General features: G+C 26.3%; 4 protein-coding genes across 8 annotated transcripts; 2 read left to right on the top strand and 2 right to left on the bottom strand.

Moving 5' to 3' along the window:
- The first annotated feature begins 26 nt into the window (after positions 1-26).
- Positions 27-3,969, top strand: LOC122535177 (protein king tubby). Of its 3 annotated transcripts, none has more exons than XM_043666463.1 (8): positions 27-269; positions 775-910; positions 975-1,067; positions 1,140-1,312; positions 1,384-1,551; positions 1,620-1,965; positions 2,033-2,185; positions 2,293-3,969. In XM_043666463.1, the coding sequence occupies exons 1-8, from the start codon at positions 228-230 to the stop codon at positions 2,424-2,426; spliced, it is 1,245 nt and encodes a 414-aa protein (XP_043522398.1). In that variant the 5' UTR covers positions 27-227; the 3' UTR covers positions 2,427-3,969. The 3 variants fall into 3 exon arrangements, with proteins under 3 accessions (XP_043522398.1, XP_043522397.1, XP_043522400.1); XM_043666462.1 differs by having other exon boundaries at positions 1,137-1,312; positions 2,293-3,730; XM_043666465.1 differs by lacking the exon at positions 975-1,067 and having other exon boundaries at positions 1,137-1,312.
- Positions 3,970-7,302: 3,333 nt separating this feature from the next.
- On the bottom strand, positions 7,303-11,228 carry LOC122535172. Its single transcript, XM_043666449.1, has 7 exons — positions 10,780-11,228; positions 10,346-10,434; positions 10,129-10,274; positions 8,249-10,040; positions 7,935-8,138; positions 7,768-7,829; positions 7,303-7,686 (listed from the first exon to the last, which is right to left on the bottom strand). Exons 1-7 carry the CDS (start codon positions 10,899-10,901, stop codon positions 7,495-7,497), a joined length of 2,607 nt encoding a protein of 868 aa, XP_043522384.1. The 5' UTR covers positions 10,902-11,228; the 3' UTR covers positions 7,303-7,494.
- Positions 11,229-11,448: 220 nt separating this feature from the next.
- Positions 11,449-13,451, top strand: LOC122535178 (protein Abitram). Of its 3 annotated transcripts, none has more exons than XM_043666467.1 (3): positions 11,449-11,667; positions 11,763-11,968; positions 12,058-13,451. In XM_043666467.1, exon 3 carries the CDS (start codon positions 12,215-12,217, stop codon positions 13,121-13,123), a length of 909 nt encoding a protein of 302 aa, XP_043522402.1. In that variant the 5' UTR covers positions 11,449-11,667; positions 11,763-11,968; positions 12,058-12,214; the 3' UTR covers positions 13,124-13,451. The 3 variants fall into 3 exon arrangements, with proteins under 3 accessions (XP_043522402.1, XP_043522403.1, XP_043522401.1); XM_043666468.1 differs by lacking the exon at positions 11,449-11,667 and having other exon boundaries at positions 11,682-11,968; positions 12,058-12,388; positions 12,422-13,451; XM_043666466.1 differs by lacking the exon at positions 11,449-11,667 and having other exon boundaries at positions 11,684-11,968.
- Positions 13,452-13,479: 28 nt separating this feature from the next.
- Positions 13,480-15,468, bottom strand: LOC122535176 (4-hydroxybenzoate polyprenyltransferase, mitochondrial). Its single transcript, XM_043666461.1, has 6 exons — positions 15,057-15,468; positions 14,797-14,963; positions 14,590-14,737; positions 14,118-14,311; positions 13,840-14,028; positions 13,480-13,748 (listed from the first exon to the last, which is right to left on the bottom strand). The coding sequence occupies exons 1-6, from the start codon at positions 15,406-15,408 to the stop codon at positions 13,539-13,541; spliced, it is 1,260 nt and encodes a 419-aa protein (XP_043522396.1). The 5' UTR covers positions 15,409-15,468; the 3' UTR covers positions 13,480-13,538.
- Between the last annotated feature and the right edge of the window lie 216 nt (positions 15,469-15,684).

Consider the following 15,684-nt stretch of genomic DNA (forward strand, 5'->3'; position numbering starts at 1 on the left):
TGCGATAGTTAAACTTGGAAAAGCCACTAAATTCTACAATTGCCAACAGATCTGTATAATGTAATCTCTTTCTAGAAATATGTTTAGGGTTTTTTATCGTACGGTTACCTAGGTAGCCACGGACGACGAGATATGTTTAGCGTAAACAAATTGGTTCTCGTGAGAAACTGAATTATTTTGTCGAAATCAATCGCGTATGACAGTTCTAGTTCGTGCGTATCAGCAACATGACATCTCTCGATTTAAGACAACAGAAACTCGAACAACAGGTATACAAATAGCAGATTTGAATACTTCTGCAAACAATAATTTTGAAATATTAAATTCTCGTTTAAATCGCAGACATCTATCTCGTATTTATAATATTTCAAAAATCAAAGAAACTACATGTCATGCTATATGAATGTAAAAATAATTTTATTTTTTTTCTAGTTAGAATTTTGAATTATATTATACTATTTATATATATATATATATATACATACATACACACACACACGCACATATATATATATATTCAGAGAAAGTAGGTCATTTAAATATTTATCAATTTGTATATATCGAGCAATTATAAAATAATCTTTTCATTAAAATTGGATTTGAAAGTTCTACCTTATGTCCAATTTGTCTACCTTACGTCCAAAGAAATATTGTATTTAATAGTGTATATTTTTTTATGTTTTTAATATAAATTCTTTACTAATAAATTAATTAAAAGTTTGGTATTTTATTTTTCCAAAACATTTATTATTATAATGATTTTACCAATTATAGAGACAATTAATTGCACAAAAAATGAAACAAAAACGACAAAGTGGGGCTGGTGGAATGGTTCAAGCATCTAATATATCAAGCACTCAACTTACAAGTCATTCTACAAAGTGGATGAATCCAAACAAAGAGCTTCTTGGTAAGTTTAACAAATTAACAAAAAGTTTCATATATATTGAAACTATTGTATACATTTATTTCAGGATATGATGGGCCATTGCAGTTTAATACATCACAAACAAATTCAGATTTAATTACATTTACAGAAAATAAGGAAATGGAATCAAGAATTAATGGTATACTAATATGTTAATTGAATTTAATTACACTTAAAAATTATATAAAAATTTGTATTTTTGTTATAGAAGTAAGCACAGAGGGAGGTTTTTATCGAACTTTGGAAGCTACTGATTGTGCAGACGAAGAATCGTCACCTATAGATATACATTCACCTTCGGAATCTTTACCATGTCCTTCATCTCTTAGAGTAGCTCCATCAGATGGTGCTAGCACACTTATCAATAGAGAAAATAATTCCTCAGTAAGTTTTCTTTGACTAAAAAGATACGTCTCACATATTTATCCAAGACACATCATTAATTTATTATTCAGAGTCCAGAATTAGAGGGAAATGTAGAAGGGAATATAGAGCATTTTGTATTACAACCAGCAAATAAAAAAATGCATTATAAGTGTAGGATAACGCGCGATAGAAAGGGTATGGATCGTGGCCTCTACCCAACTTATTTTTTACACTTAGAACGTGATTATGGGAAAAAGGTATGCAACTTTTTGAATAATTTGCGCAGAAATTAAAAGGGGAATAATATTAGATTTGTTATTTATAGATTTTCTTATTGGCTGGACGTAAAAGGAAAAAAAGCACAACAAGCAACTATTTAATTTCTACCGATCCTACAGATCTTTCAAGAGCAGGCGAATCTTATATTGGAAAATTAAGATCAAATCTTCTAGGAACACAATTTACTGTATACGATAACGGATATTCTTTAATGAAAGACGATAAACGAGATGATCGTTTTAATCCAAGACAAGAATTAGCTGCAGTAATATACGATACTAACGTTTTAGGATTTAAAGGGCCACGTAAGATGACTGTCATTATCCCAGGAATGACATCAGATCAAAAAAGAGTTGAAATTTGTCCACGAGACGAATCTGAAACTCTTCTTGGTATGTTTAAACTTCCGATATAAATACTACTGAAACAGTTTCTATTTTTTATTTTTGATTTCTTTAGAACGGTGGAAAACGAAAAATATGGATAATTTAATAGAACTACATAATAAGACCCCTGTGTGGAATGATGATACACAGTCATATGTACTTAATTTCCATGGACGTGTGACGCAAGCTTCAGTAAAAAATTTTCAAGTAGTTCATGATAGTGATGGTCAGTATTTTGTACTTTTTGCACATCTAAAAAGATATTTTAGATTAGAGCATACAAAATTTTAAAATAATCACACTTCTATAAATTGAAAAATCATTTTATTTTAGTTGATTACGTTGTTATGCAATTTGGCCGTGTGGCAGAAGATGTTTTCACGATGGATTATAGGTTTCCATTGTGCACACTTCAAGCATTTGCCATCGCTTTAAGCAGTTTTGATAGCAAGTTAGCTTGTGAATAATATAATTGAACATAAACATGATCATACATTCATGGGCGATAAACTATATTGGTTAGAAGAATTTGCAATGGACAATCAATAGATTGCAATGATGCTTTTGTACAAACATATCTGTAACAGTAACTATTCTATTCAAATTTCTTGACGTAAGGATAATCATTATAAATCGTGTGTTCACTTTTCTTACATATGGGTACTGTTTTAAACAGTAAACATATTTCGCATTTGATGCTTGCACCGGGTGTTAAGATGACAACTATAATTGTATCGTTGTTGATCCTAATACATCGTTCTATAATGTGCATTTCGATTTGTATTGCACATGCAATATGTTGTTATTTCTAATAATAATATTGCCTATTGTGATGAATAATATACATAGTAAAGAATTATAATTCGAAACAAATTGTATAACTTCTAATTTATATTTTATTAATTATTTGTTCTCTTATTCAGTATCTGAAATATTTTAAACTACGTTTGTGCAATCAAATGTCTGGTGTTTACAAAGTTGACATTTTGGTACTATTATGAAGAAGTTTTTACACAAATGGTATTTTATATGCTCAAAAGCAACACATTAAACGCAGCAATGACGTTGATACACTGCACAACTTACTGCCTGAACAGATGATAATGAATCTTCATATCAAAAGTGTATAGAGTTGCTATTTTATGCTATACATTTTTGCTTGAAAAGATCAAGCACATTCTACTATTCATGATAATTCAATAATAATGCAATATTATATAATAATATAATAATGCAATAAATTATATGAGAAATAAGATAAAAAATAATATTTTTTAGAACTGACAGAGATAAATAATCACTTTCTTGCAAATGGAATTCTACATAATTTATTACTTTTTTGTAGAAATGGCAATAATATCACAAATGACAAATAGTTTTTATTATATAATACTGCATCTCATTCTATGAAAAATTTTTCAATATTTAAATTATTAATACTAATAATAAATTAAGATTGTTATAGCGGTATAAGTACGATTTCTGTGTATAATGATCTATTAAAATAGATCATTGCCTAAATACGTTATTTGAAATACGTATCAAACATTTTTATTTGATACATAATTATTAATTGAGACATTTTATTATTGACATAAAATTCTTTATATTTATAAAAGTACCAAAGATGTGTTGATACTCATACATGATGACACTTCAATATTGGGTCTTTGTATAATATTAATTATGTAATATTTGAATATTGGGCCTTTATGTAATATTAATTTACACATTTGGAAATTGCAAAGAAAAACCTGAAAATATTTATTTCATTGTATAAATTATCTATTAAATTCGATATTTATGCGCATGTAAATGATTATGCATAATTTTTGTCAAATTTACAAAAAACGAAGTTTATTATGATTTAAAGATTTATAAGGTTTACTTATTAGTATGTTTTATACATATTGAATGTTAGATATTAGATAGATATGGTATTGAATGATTATATATAAAATAAAGACAAGATAAAACAACAAAAAATGAAATTAAACAAATGTAAAATTGCAACAAGTGTTATAGAAATATTGGAAAAGATTTGTAACTTTATAAATTTTTTATACATCTTAAATTTTGTTTGTGATAAAATACTGCTATTTATAAAAAAATAAATGTATATTTTATCAAAGAAAGGTGCTATTTAAGACAAAATAATTTATCAAGGAAAGCAAAACTAATTTAGATACTACTATGTATAATTAAACAGTATTAATATTATTTAGAATACCAATTGGACATTTTATAAGTGTAATATTTCATACTGGATTTATTTTTTACTTCGGTAATGTAAATACCGAATAGCACTTAAGATGTATTGATATCTTAATCGTGTGTATTGTGTGTATTTGTATGCGTATGCATTAGAAAGTAAAATCTGTAATTAACTTATCACATTTAATGTTATAAGTGAAAGTGTTCAATGAGTATTATATTTTCACACATCTGAAAATAAATACAAATTGCAACTTTTCATTATTTATTTTCGAACCTATAACTTAATATTTATAAAAAAACAATATATAATTAATAGATTTATAAAATCAAAATCATTCTTGACATAAAAGGAATGAGAAATAATTGAAAGATGAAATACTTATTACCATAACATTTATTGTAGATTTTAATAAAAAAAAGATCATATGAAATTTGTATACAAATACTAAACAATAAGATTAATGAGCAGATATTTAATTCTTTTAGTTGAAAAAATTCTCTTGTACTAAAATATAATAAAGGCACTTGACATTTAAAGATACAAGATAAAGAATGTAACATGACTATCACTTTTACGTTTATTATTTACAATATGAATACAAGTTTTCAAATTCTTTTTACATGAATATTTGTTTAAAAAGAAATGATACAGAAATATGTTTTTCATTCTCGTATTAAATATAGTACTATTTTCACTATTATTTTAGTCTTATTAGTACTTTTCTTTTTTGCTATTTAAAAATATATTTAAACTTGTCATGTAAAAGTAGACCTTTCAATTTCATTTTTTACATCTTGATTTATTCCATAGAATTATTAGCCTTCGAAGAATTAACATCTTAAATATACTCAAGTCAAATATACTCTGTGTTATATACGTTATGAAATAACCATAAATCCATGCCTGTATTATTACATATTCAAACATAACTCAACAAGCGCAACGATATACCATAAAATATGTAGCACTAAAATTCAATGTCAAATGGACAAATTGTAACTATATGTATAAAATTGGCAATAATCCTAAAAGCCACATTAATGAATGAGCACTTTCTTATTCCTCTTACTGTTATTGCTTTAAGCAAAGACTTACAGAAGAGAAATGCTGAGTAGAATATCAAATATATGAATGCTAAGATAAATCGTTTGCAATTACAAAATATAATTTCACACAAATATTCTTGAATATAGAACATCTTTGAAGCATCAATTATATTGTTTTCTTTAAAATTAAATCTTTTGAAAATCCTAGAGACTGTTTTGTTAAGTTCATTTTGAAAGCTTAAAAATTTGTAATAATTCCATTATTAAAAGATTCTTCATAGATATTCTAATTATAATTATTACTTATTTAGTAATTTATTTTTATAAAATTATAACATTGTTTCATATATATATATATATATACATATATAATAAAGTATTATTATTATAATGTATATATTTATATTAAAATTGATAATGCATCTTAAGCATCTGTACGCTGCGATATGTTACAATCTTTAATTTTTTGGTTTGATATGATAAATGATATTTTAGGACGGAAATGAAATGCATGAAGTATACAATAAATGATAATTTATTGTATACATTGTTTAGTAAGCTCCACAGTATAAGAAAGAAATAATTAAAATTATATACAAAAACAATAATCAATTTGTTCAGGGAGAAGTTTACTCTATCCTCAATACAAATGCGACATTTCATAGATTTGACGATCCGGAAATGTAATTAAAAAAGATGAAAAACCGATTCCTAAATTAATTATGTTTTTTTATTATTTAATAGAAGGCTATTGTAGAATGTACTACAAGGCACTTCTATAGTTTAAAATATTTTATGTACAATTTTAATACAAATAATTAAAATTTTTAGTCAGCGTACAAAGCATATTTTTTGGTTTCACTGTAATATACAAATAGGTTTGTTTTTTAAATTTGCAGTTTTTAGTAATTAAATTGATATTGACCCTTTTTACGATACGCAAACAATTTTTTAATTAACTTTTGGTAACTATAACATAAAATAATAAAAGCATTTTACTAATTTTCATCTATTTAAAAGCATTCATATCTAGAATATAGAAATTATAAAAACCAGAGTAAAAAATATAATTATTGCAGATCAACAAAAATTATGCTTGACGATATTAAACATATAAAAATCCCGCGTAGAATCGATAATATACCATAAATTGCTGTGTATCTAATTTAATTATTTAATTTAGTATGTAGGCCATTTATATTAGAAATAGTACTACAGAAATTTCTTTTTAATAATTGTAAATATTTTATATGTTGTTATAAAAATTTATATAATAATGGTTACATCCTAAACATTAGTGTTCTTATATTAAAAACAAATTGTACTGAAAAGTTTCAATTTGATACTTTTTTCTGTTTATTTTGAGTAATAATATAGTAAAAATTATTATTTTTATCATTTAAATAACTTTTCTTTATGTGATATGATTTTTTTTTATGACAGTATAAAATTAACTTATTTTAAAATATTTCTTTTTGTATTAGTACTCTTTGTATATACTTTGTATTAGTTTATTTTCATTATCTGATATGTTTTTTTGATAGTTTATAAAAATGTCAGTTCCAAAAATTTATCTTATAACTAGATGCAGCATATTATTGGTATATTATTAATCCTGCAAATGGAATACACGCATCATGCACTCTCTTGTTGATATACAATTCCATTTTATATTTAATAACATTTTTATAAAAAATTATTTTTATATATCTACAGCATGTAACAAGGATTACTTTATGCTGCAAAGATAGCAATTCACATTCATTTCATTATTGTATTTTCGCAACATATTAAAATTCATAAACAGTTCAAATTAAGAAATATAGGCATTCTATAAATAATTATTAAAGGAACAAAAAATTTGGTGGGGTAATTTCTGGTTGGAAGATGTCAAAATATTAAACAAAACAATTTACATAAAGTCAAACTAATCAATAATTAAAAATTTTATAATCTAAATAGTCTTTCAATAGATATTTTGATTTTAAAAATTTGTATACCAAATTATTACAAAAGATATTTCATTTTTAAATTTGTTGTTTTCTTTATAAACAGTGACAAAATAGTTCAAAATTGGTATAAATTCAACCTTTTTTTGTTTTTTATTAGCCTTGAAAATTTAATATTAATACTGAATTTTATCATGTTTGAAAGGATTCTCCCTCCAGGATCATAACTTAAAACATCTCTTATATAAGTTACGATATGAATACAGATTAAATTACGAATATTATTTAAAAACACATACTTTGATTATAAATACTTATAATTTTACGTATATCCTCGTTTTATATCACCTTGGATATTTTTTATAGTTGGCCTAACAAATCTAGGTGCTGGTATGCGTGATGGTGGTCTAGGAATAGCGCTCATGGGATTTGCAGATCTACTTCCCATGTTCCAATTTGTTGGCTGTCGCAGTCTCGTTTTGTTTTCAACTTTCGTAATTGGTTTATTAAACACCTAGGTAAGAGTATAACATTTAATAATTTTAAAAACTGTTGTATTTGAACAAAATTGCAAGATAACAAACCATAAACTCACTTCAACTTTTTTCACCACATCTACTTCATTCTGTTGTTTCAATACAGTTTCTGTAGATTGACCTTAAAAGATACATTATAAATATCTTTTATAGTCAAATTGAAATTATTCGAACATCGTCAAATTATTAGCCAAATTATCATCAAATTTATATTTTTAGAACTTACCATCAGTATTTGACTGACTAGATCCCATAGGACTTTCTATTGGAGAGCTTGTTGTAACATTAAACTCTGTGCTCAATGATGAATCACTATCACAATTATCAACTCCATTCTTTAGTATAGGAGAAGGTAAATCTTTTTTTACATCAACCCAAGTATTTTCTAAAACTCGCTTATTCAATCGATACGTTACATCTTGTTTTAAACCTAAAGTATAATAAAAACATAATATATTTTACAGAACATATTTCCAATATTATATTATATTAATTGTCAGACGTTGCATTATTTCGTATTTTTCTAAAAAAATAACTTACTTTCTTCCTGCATCCGTACTATCTGATGCAATTGTTCAATATTCATTGGCTGCGTTGTATATGAATTGTGACTACTATCTGAACATGTACTGAGCCTATCATCCAAATCAGGAGCACTATGAGCACTTTGTGTACTTTCAATACTCTCCGTAGATCCCCCAACTCCTAACATTTGAAGTTCTCCAACGCCTGCGTTCAGTTCTAAAAGACGTTGTTCAGAACCACTTTTCATTTTTCCAAGAGAATATGATTTGTTCGCTAGACTTTTTTCAACATCTTTCACAATATTTGGTTGAGAACCTTTCATGTATCCATAATTGGACGCGGTCGTACTTTGTATGTTAACAGTTTTCAATGAATTGGACACAAGATTCGGATTAGATTTTTGAAGAAACTGTGGCAATTTTGAGAGCATCCGTGGTATGTGTTGTTTCCGCTTCTGTGGTTTTGGAAATGGTTTTGTGAATGTAGCATCCACATTGTCAAACGATTCTGCATTTTCCATATCAGTTTTGCCACCGTGATTGTTACCTTTTTTCGTAAATGTATAATATTTTTTATTTGGCAAATTTTTAATACAAGCTCCTGCCTCATCTGTTGTTTTGGCATGGGACTTAATTTTATTAATTGACGATTCTTTTCTATATGTATTATATTTATTTTCTGCAGGAATATCATCTTTGACATTTTGACTCAAGGTTTCATCAATTTCCTTCTTAGGTTTTCCACTTTGGTGTTCTTTAGGTCCATGATTAAAAGTACAATCCAGTCTATGATCTCCAGTTTTATATATTTCTGATAATAATTCTTTCCTTAATAATGTGGATGCTTTAAAATTCAAATTTAAAGACGTATTGTATAATCGAGATGATTCTAAAGACTTGGTAATCGTTCTACTCTCTGTATCTGTATTTTTAGGAGTTGATTGAAAAACAGGTAGTTTAAACATGGAAGGTTCAGCATTTTTTGGTACATCACAAATTGTAGATTTTTGGAAGTTATATACTTGATCTTTATCATGTTGCATATCACTTGTTCCAGTTAAAGTTGTATTACTGATTGCATTTTCAATATCTGCTTTACAATATGTAGTACTTAAAATAGATGAATTTTCTGCTTTTTCAAAAGCTGAAGGATATGTAGTATTTAAATTGCATGATTTCTTTCTTTTATCATTTTCCGACTGTAATATTTGTGTATCATCATTTTTATTTACATACGTGGAAGACAACTTTGTTGTACTAAATCTATCTTTATCTGAACTTGATAACACAACCATTTTAGGAGTTACATCAGTATTATAGGTCTCATTTAAATCCTTTTCAATATCAGATTTATTTGTAAATGTCTTATTCGTCGTGCTCAGGCAGTAGCTAGTAACATTATTGTCTGATTCATTAACTTTTAGGAAAGTTTCATTGATGTTTGAATCTTTAGCACCTTCACACTTATCAATTTCTTGACTGCACCGAGTCACATTTGAAGATCCCACATGTTTACTAGATTCTGTACTATGCAATGAATCATCTTTAGGTAATGAGATGATAGATGAATAAAAAATAGAAGGTTGTGAAATGTTCATCAGCGGATCATTAAGTCCAGGTTCTACTAAATTAATAAACGAATCAATTCCTTTTGAGTGAGACATATTTAAAAATACTTCCATACTTTCTTGACCAGATGTTACAGATTCCTCGGGAAGAAAATTACTATTTGCATTGAGTGCCATTTTTAGCATAGCAGGCACAGCTTCTTTTTTATTGGCAGTAGTTATGTCTGAATATTTACTGAACTGCATTTGAAATAGAAACATATTTAAATTTACATTTTGAATATATATATGTAATATACATGTATTGCATAAATGCAAATAAACTTACATTCTCATCTATATTTGAAAAATTTGAAGTTCTCCACGTATTTGACACAGGTGAAGATAAAGATTCCAAAATAGATTCGAAACTAGTTCTACTAGACCGTTTTTTGGATCTTGTAAATGTTCTTGTGTCAATAGATTTTCTACTAGCTAAATGAAAAGTATATGAATTATACATTCAAAATGTATTATTATAAAATAATAACTAACATGTTCAATACCTGAAAAACTTAATTCCGGTTCAGTTCTCAGCCAGGTATACAAATCATGAACAGTGGATTCCATTTTATATTCCGATGGTATGTACAACCTAATGAAAAACATGATTATAAACTACTGTCTGGGTTATTATTATATGTATACACAAATATAGAACCTGACAAATGAATCATTTAACTAAAATACACACATTACGTTCAATGAATCATATGTACTTTTTCTTCGAGATTATTAAATTTTTAGTAACAATAATAATAAAAAATAATAAAATCCTAGGATCGTTGACGATCTTTCAACTTGATTTTCAGGAAATTAAATTTAAACAATTAAGTTTACAAGAAAATAAAAATTTCTCACAGACCTAAAACAATGCTCAAAGCAGTTCGATTACTGTAAACACTTAAGATAATTATGGGTTATGTCAAAAGCTACTTACCAGCCATCGCTATCATCAAAGTCAAAGACAGACACATCAATAATTTCAGCTTCATCAATCAGACTAGCATCGTTTGTATACTGCTTCTGCACAATTTCTGTATCCACTTTCTTCTCTGACATGTTTCGCCCGGGATTATGATATTAAAATTTCCGATGAACACATATTTTACCGTTAAAGCCTCTTTTTCCGTTCGGTTTGGTGACGTGGTAGATATATAAAAGTAGTGTCGCGTTTTGCCAAGTCATTTACAAAATTCCTGAGGTCTCGGCACCATTTACAATTCAAAAATACGTATTATTAAAACAAATTGAACCCTTGACAAACATAATCACAGATAGGATAATAGGAACTTTTTTTTGGGATATTCAACTTGTTTTCAAGAATTAAAGCAGACCACGATACAAAATAACATTCGTAGATGGTTCCTTTTATTGCGTTTTCTTTAACGTCTTCTGTCTTTCCTTTTATAATAGCGTTCACTATGGTTTTATATCTGTTTTACAATCTGTTTTTTCGATGCTTCATCCGACCAATAAAATTTCAGTAAATCTAGGGAATTATGAGTAGTAGCCTTTCCATTTCACTTTAAGGCATATCCTCAAAAAACAAATTGCAAATTTAATTAAGCGCAAAAGAATAATTAATTTTCCTTATATTTAATTATGTTAGTGAAATAGTTAGTGAAACTAGAATTAGATTTAACGTCAATTAATAATTTTACAGAAAAATTAAAATATCTTTTAACGTTTAATCTCATTTTTGGAACCAATGTTTAACCAATTCATTACGTAGAATAGAGCATTGCATATTTTTTTTTTTTGATCAAACTTTTATCATGATGTTTTGTAAATTATAGGATATAAACAAGAAAAATACCTCATATAGGTAAAAAAATTATCTATAAAACATAAATATTCATATATATTTTCAAATTACTATTGAATAGTTTCATAATATTGTACGTAATTGTTACATTACAGAGTACCAGAAGTTTATTTAACAATTGCTGCTTTACATTGAATAGTTTCGAATAAAACTGTTAATGTGAGATACGATTGATATGTATTATATGTGCATTAGATAGGTTAGCAGCACTTAATAATTTTTTCATGCGTCTATGTTAAATACAACATATTAAAATCAATTATATTAAAACACAACTGTTTTCGTGCAAGATAAAAAAAATGTAAGTTTTAAATGTAACTTTAAATGATACAAATTTTTGAAGTGTTGTTTATTTAATATAACATAATCTAATATACATTTTGTTTCTAGCGGAAAAATTGAGAAAAAATTCAGCATCATTGTTGGAAAGCAACAGATTAGAATAATTTAAAATGTACATTTAAAAAACAATATACATATATTTTAGCTTTTTTTTAGCTCAAATTTAAATAAATTTTTACACTGTTAAAAATTTATTGTTTAAATAATGAATATTGACTTGGACAATAATGAGCCAATTGAAAAAAGAATTAAATTTAATGAAATAGAAAATGATTCATTCAATATTTTAGATGATAAAAGTAACAGAAATAAAAATCCTGAATGTCAAGAAAAGACAGATTTTACAGATAACGAAGATGAAAATATGCCATTAAGTAAAGATGATGATGACGATGACGATGATGATGATGATGATGATGATGATAGCTTATTTCCATTTCCTCCAGATAGTGATGTTACAGACATGTTGGAAGGAGTAAAATATCATGGATTGTTTCCTACAATTACAGATCGTTATTTTACTGCCTATTACAAATTAGATGTACAAAGTTATACAGATGATATCTGTATTTTAATGCATAGTAATCGAATTTGTATGCTTACTCTTGCCCCAAGTCATGCAATTCTTCAAGATGATAAACAAATAACAAAAGTAGATTTTAAAGTTAGCAATAAATTAGATAGAGTTCAGAATAAAGTTTCTGGTAAGAGCAAACACGGTGCTCAACCTTTACAAATGAATTCCAATATTTGTAAAATTACTTGTTCAGATGAAAAACCATATATTATAAAATGTTGTTTAATTGGCAAATTGGTAGAAGTAAATGAAACATTAATACAAAATCCTAAACTCTTGTTAGAACCTCCACATAAAGGAGGCTATTTAGCTATAATATTGCCAAATATAAAACTTTTAGACAAAATGAAAGAATCTTTATTGACTCAAGAACAATATAACTTGAAAATGTTAGAGCGACAAAGTACTGCAAATCACTTGGAAAAGTCAAAAATATGTACATCGGATACTTCATTAAAAGATGATATAAAAATAATGAATAAAAAAAGTCATTTAAACTCTGATAAAAATCAAATTATATTGTCTAATATAAGCTGATTTTATTTGATCAAATAGCATTATACATATTTGATTTAAATTTCTAATAAGTAATAAAAAAATTTATTTATATTTTATTACAATTAACATTTCAGAATGACAATTTTAATTATTACTGTTTACATTTTATAATGCTGTAATCTTTGGTATAATCTTCAATTCATAAATTTAGAATATTAAAAAATGGTTTTATTTAAGTTATGTATTTCAGTGGATTATATTATCAACAATACTAAAAATTATTATGTGATAAAGATTGTAATTGAAATTCAATATTGTCTTATGGCACCAAACATATAATTAAAATTAATTATTTAGTTTACTGGAACCAGCCAGTTATTTATTTATTTTTTACCTATTATATATTATCTATCCCTATAATATTAAGTGTACTTGTACCAGTACAGTTCATAATTTAACAATTATTTCTTAAATTACGATGTTTTCCTTCAGTAGAAGTACTTTCCTTTTCTGACTCTTGTATAGCATTATCACCTTTTTTAGATTTAGAGTTTTTCATGAGATTTCCTAAAATAATTCCTGTAAAGAGAATCATTCCTATCCTGTGATTGGAGATAAATTTTTTTGCACAGTCTGCAGGATTGTTAATATTTAAACTGTAAATCTGAAAAAATATTTATATTGAATATTTTTTTGTAGATTATAATTTTGTTTAATTAGATTATATTTTTGTTTTAAAATTATATAATGTATACCTGATTACCAAGATGAGTACCAACTAATCCTAATGCTATGTAATATGGCCAAGTCTGTGTAGTTAATATACCTGATGTAAATAACCCTGTTATCATGACTATACTGAATCCAGATAAATAAAGTTTAGTTTTGTCTTCAAATTTTAAAGCTGTTGACTTTATGCCTACTATAACATCATCTATTTTATCCTATAATTAACAAATAAAGAACAAATTAAAGCACATTAAAGTAATCATATAAAATATTTAATTAAATATACTAAAAAATAGAAATTTACCTGATGTGCATATATAGTATCATATAAAAGTGTCCAACAAATTCCAGCAATATAAAGTGGTAAGCATACAGACCAGTTGCATGATCCGTGCACAGCAGACCAACCCAAAAGTGCACCCCAATTAAAAGTCATTCCAAGGATCAACTGTGGCCAGTATGTCACTCTTTTCATAACTGGATATATTATTACTAAGACTGTAACAAAAAGTTTAATGATTTAAAAATATTTACTTTAACAGCATTTCTAAATTTTAATTATAATAATAATTTTCTTAAAAATAAGCAGATTTTAATCATAAAATATATGAATTTTTGTAACTATATATTAATATAATTTTTCTAGTTGTTCTTTTGTTTTTTTTGTAGTAACTTATAATAAAGATAATACTTTGAAAATTGAAAATGACTTAGCACATCAGTTAATTAATAAAATTAAGAAATACTGTTTTATATAAATTGTTTAAAAGTAATACCTAGTGAGCTTGCACCCAATATAATACTATAAAGATTTAGTTGTAACAATACAAGTAATCCCAAAGTTAATTGGCTTCCAAGGAAAATCAATGATTGTAGGGGTGAAATTTCTCTAGTAACCAATGGTCTATCTTTTGTTCTGGCTACCTAACATTGAAATACTCTTATAATATCTTATTTTAGAATATTTATCAATTTAATATTACCATCCCATCAATATCTTGATCCCACATATCATTTATAATACATCCTGCTCCACGCATAATGAATGCACCTGTTCCAAAAAGGGTTAAAAGTTTAAGATCTGGCAGAGCACCTGGTGCTGCAGCCATGGCTATACTCCAACCACAAGGCCAAAATAACAACCAAGATCCTACGTTAAAAAATTATTAATTAAATGATTAATTAAAAAGTTATGTTTATTTCATGTTATAACAACAATAATTTTTAAATGACTTTATCTTACCTATTGGTCTATCCAACCTTATAAGTTTCAAATATGGTTTTATTTTAGGTGGAGAGTTATTTACCAACTTGGCAGCAAATGTAACCTTTTTGTTTGACTGAACATTTGTTGTTTTAACAAATCCCGTTGTTTCATCGCACGTATTCGATAAGGGCTTAATTGATTTTAATTTCTCTTGTGATGGTACTTTATCATTTTCATAATTACATTTATCATATACACAGGACACAGTATGAACTGTATTGCAAGAATATAAGTACTTCATAGTATATTCTTTTTTACTAAATTGCAGATAAAATCTTAAACATTTTCCATGTCTAAATAATTGTTGATATAACTGCATTATTATCATTATTTCGTTCTTTTTTTTTTTTTTTTTTTTGGTCGATTATAAACAATACTCAAAAATTATTTAAAATAACCTCAATTTTCTTCAATTCAAGTCATGTTATGAGTAAATATAAATTATTGAAAATAGTAATCGTACATATCGATTAATAATACTATTATGTATATTCTAAGTCATCTTAACAACAAACCTTCTGTCATTTTTTTGCATTACATAAGGATTACTTAAGGATTGCAAAACGTGCTGCAAAATTTAATCGTCATTCGTTATACTTCTCGA

This window comes from Frieseomelitta varia, unplaced genomic scaffold (assembly GCF_011392965.1).
Source record: "Frieseomelitta varia isolate USP_RPSP 00005682 unplaced genomic scaffold, Fvar_1.2 scaffold_68, whole genome shotgun sequence".
Lineage (NCBI taxonomy): Eukaryota > Metazoa > Arthropoda > Insecta > Hymenoptera > Apidae > Frieseomelitta > Frieseomelitta varia.

Bases quoted from the DNA above. Each gene is read 5' to 3' on its own strand.
- LOC122535177 (XM_043666462.1), top strand. From the start codon at position 228: ATGACATCTCTCGATTTAAGACAACAGAAACTCGAACAACAG. The intron at 270-774 runs GTATACAAATAG...TACCAATTATAG, and splicing joins AACAGAAACTCGAACAACAG to AGACAATTAATTGCACAAAA. The intron at 1,966-2,032 runs GTATGTTTAAAC...TGATTTCTTTAG, and splicing joins CGAATCTGAAACTCTTCTTG to AACGGTGGAAAACGAAAAAT.
- LOC122535172 (XM_043666449.1), bottom strand. From the start codon at position 10,901: ATGTCAGAGAAGAAAGTGGATACAGAAATTGTGCAGAAGCAGTATACA. The intron at 10,435-10,779 runs GTAAGTAGCTTT...GTTTTTCATTAG, and splicing joins TTTGATGATAGCGATGGCTG to GTTGTACATACCATCGGAAT. The intron at 10,041-10,128 runs GTAAGTTTATTT...TTTCAAATGCAG, and splicing joins TTTCAAATATAGATGAGAAT to TTCAGTAAATATTCAGACAT.
- LOC122535178 (XM_043666467.1), top strand. From the start codon at position 12,215: ATGAATATTGACTTGGACAATAATGAGCCAATTGAAAAAAGAATTAAA.
- LOC122535176 (XM_043666461.1), bottom strand. From the start codon at position 15,408: ATGATAATAATGCAGTTATATCAACAATTATTTAGACATGGAAAATGT. The intron at 14,312-14,589 runs GTATTACTTTTA...TTTTTGTTACAG, and splicing joins ATTGGGTGCAAGCTCACTAG to TCTTAGTAATAATATATCCA. The intron at 14,029-14,117 runs GTAAATTTCTAT...TGTTAATTATAG, and splicing joins ATACTATATATGCACATCAG to GATAAAATAGATGATGTTAT.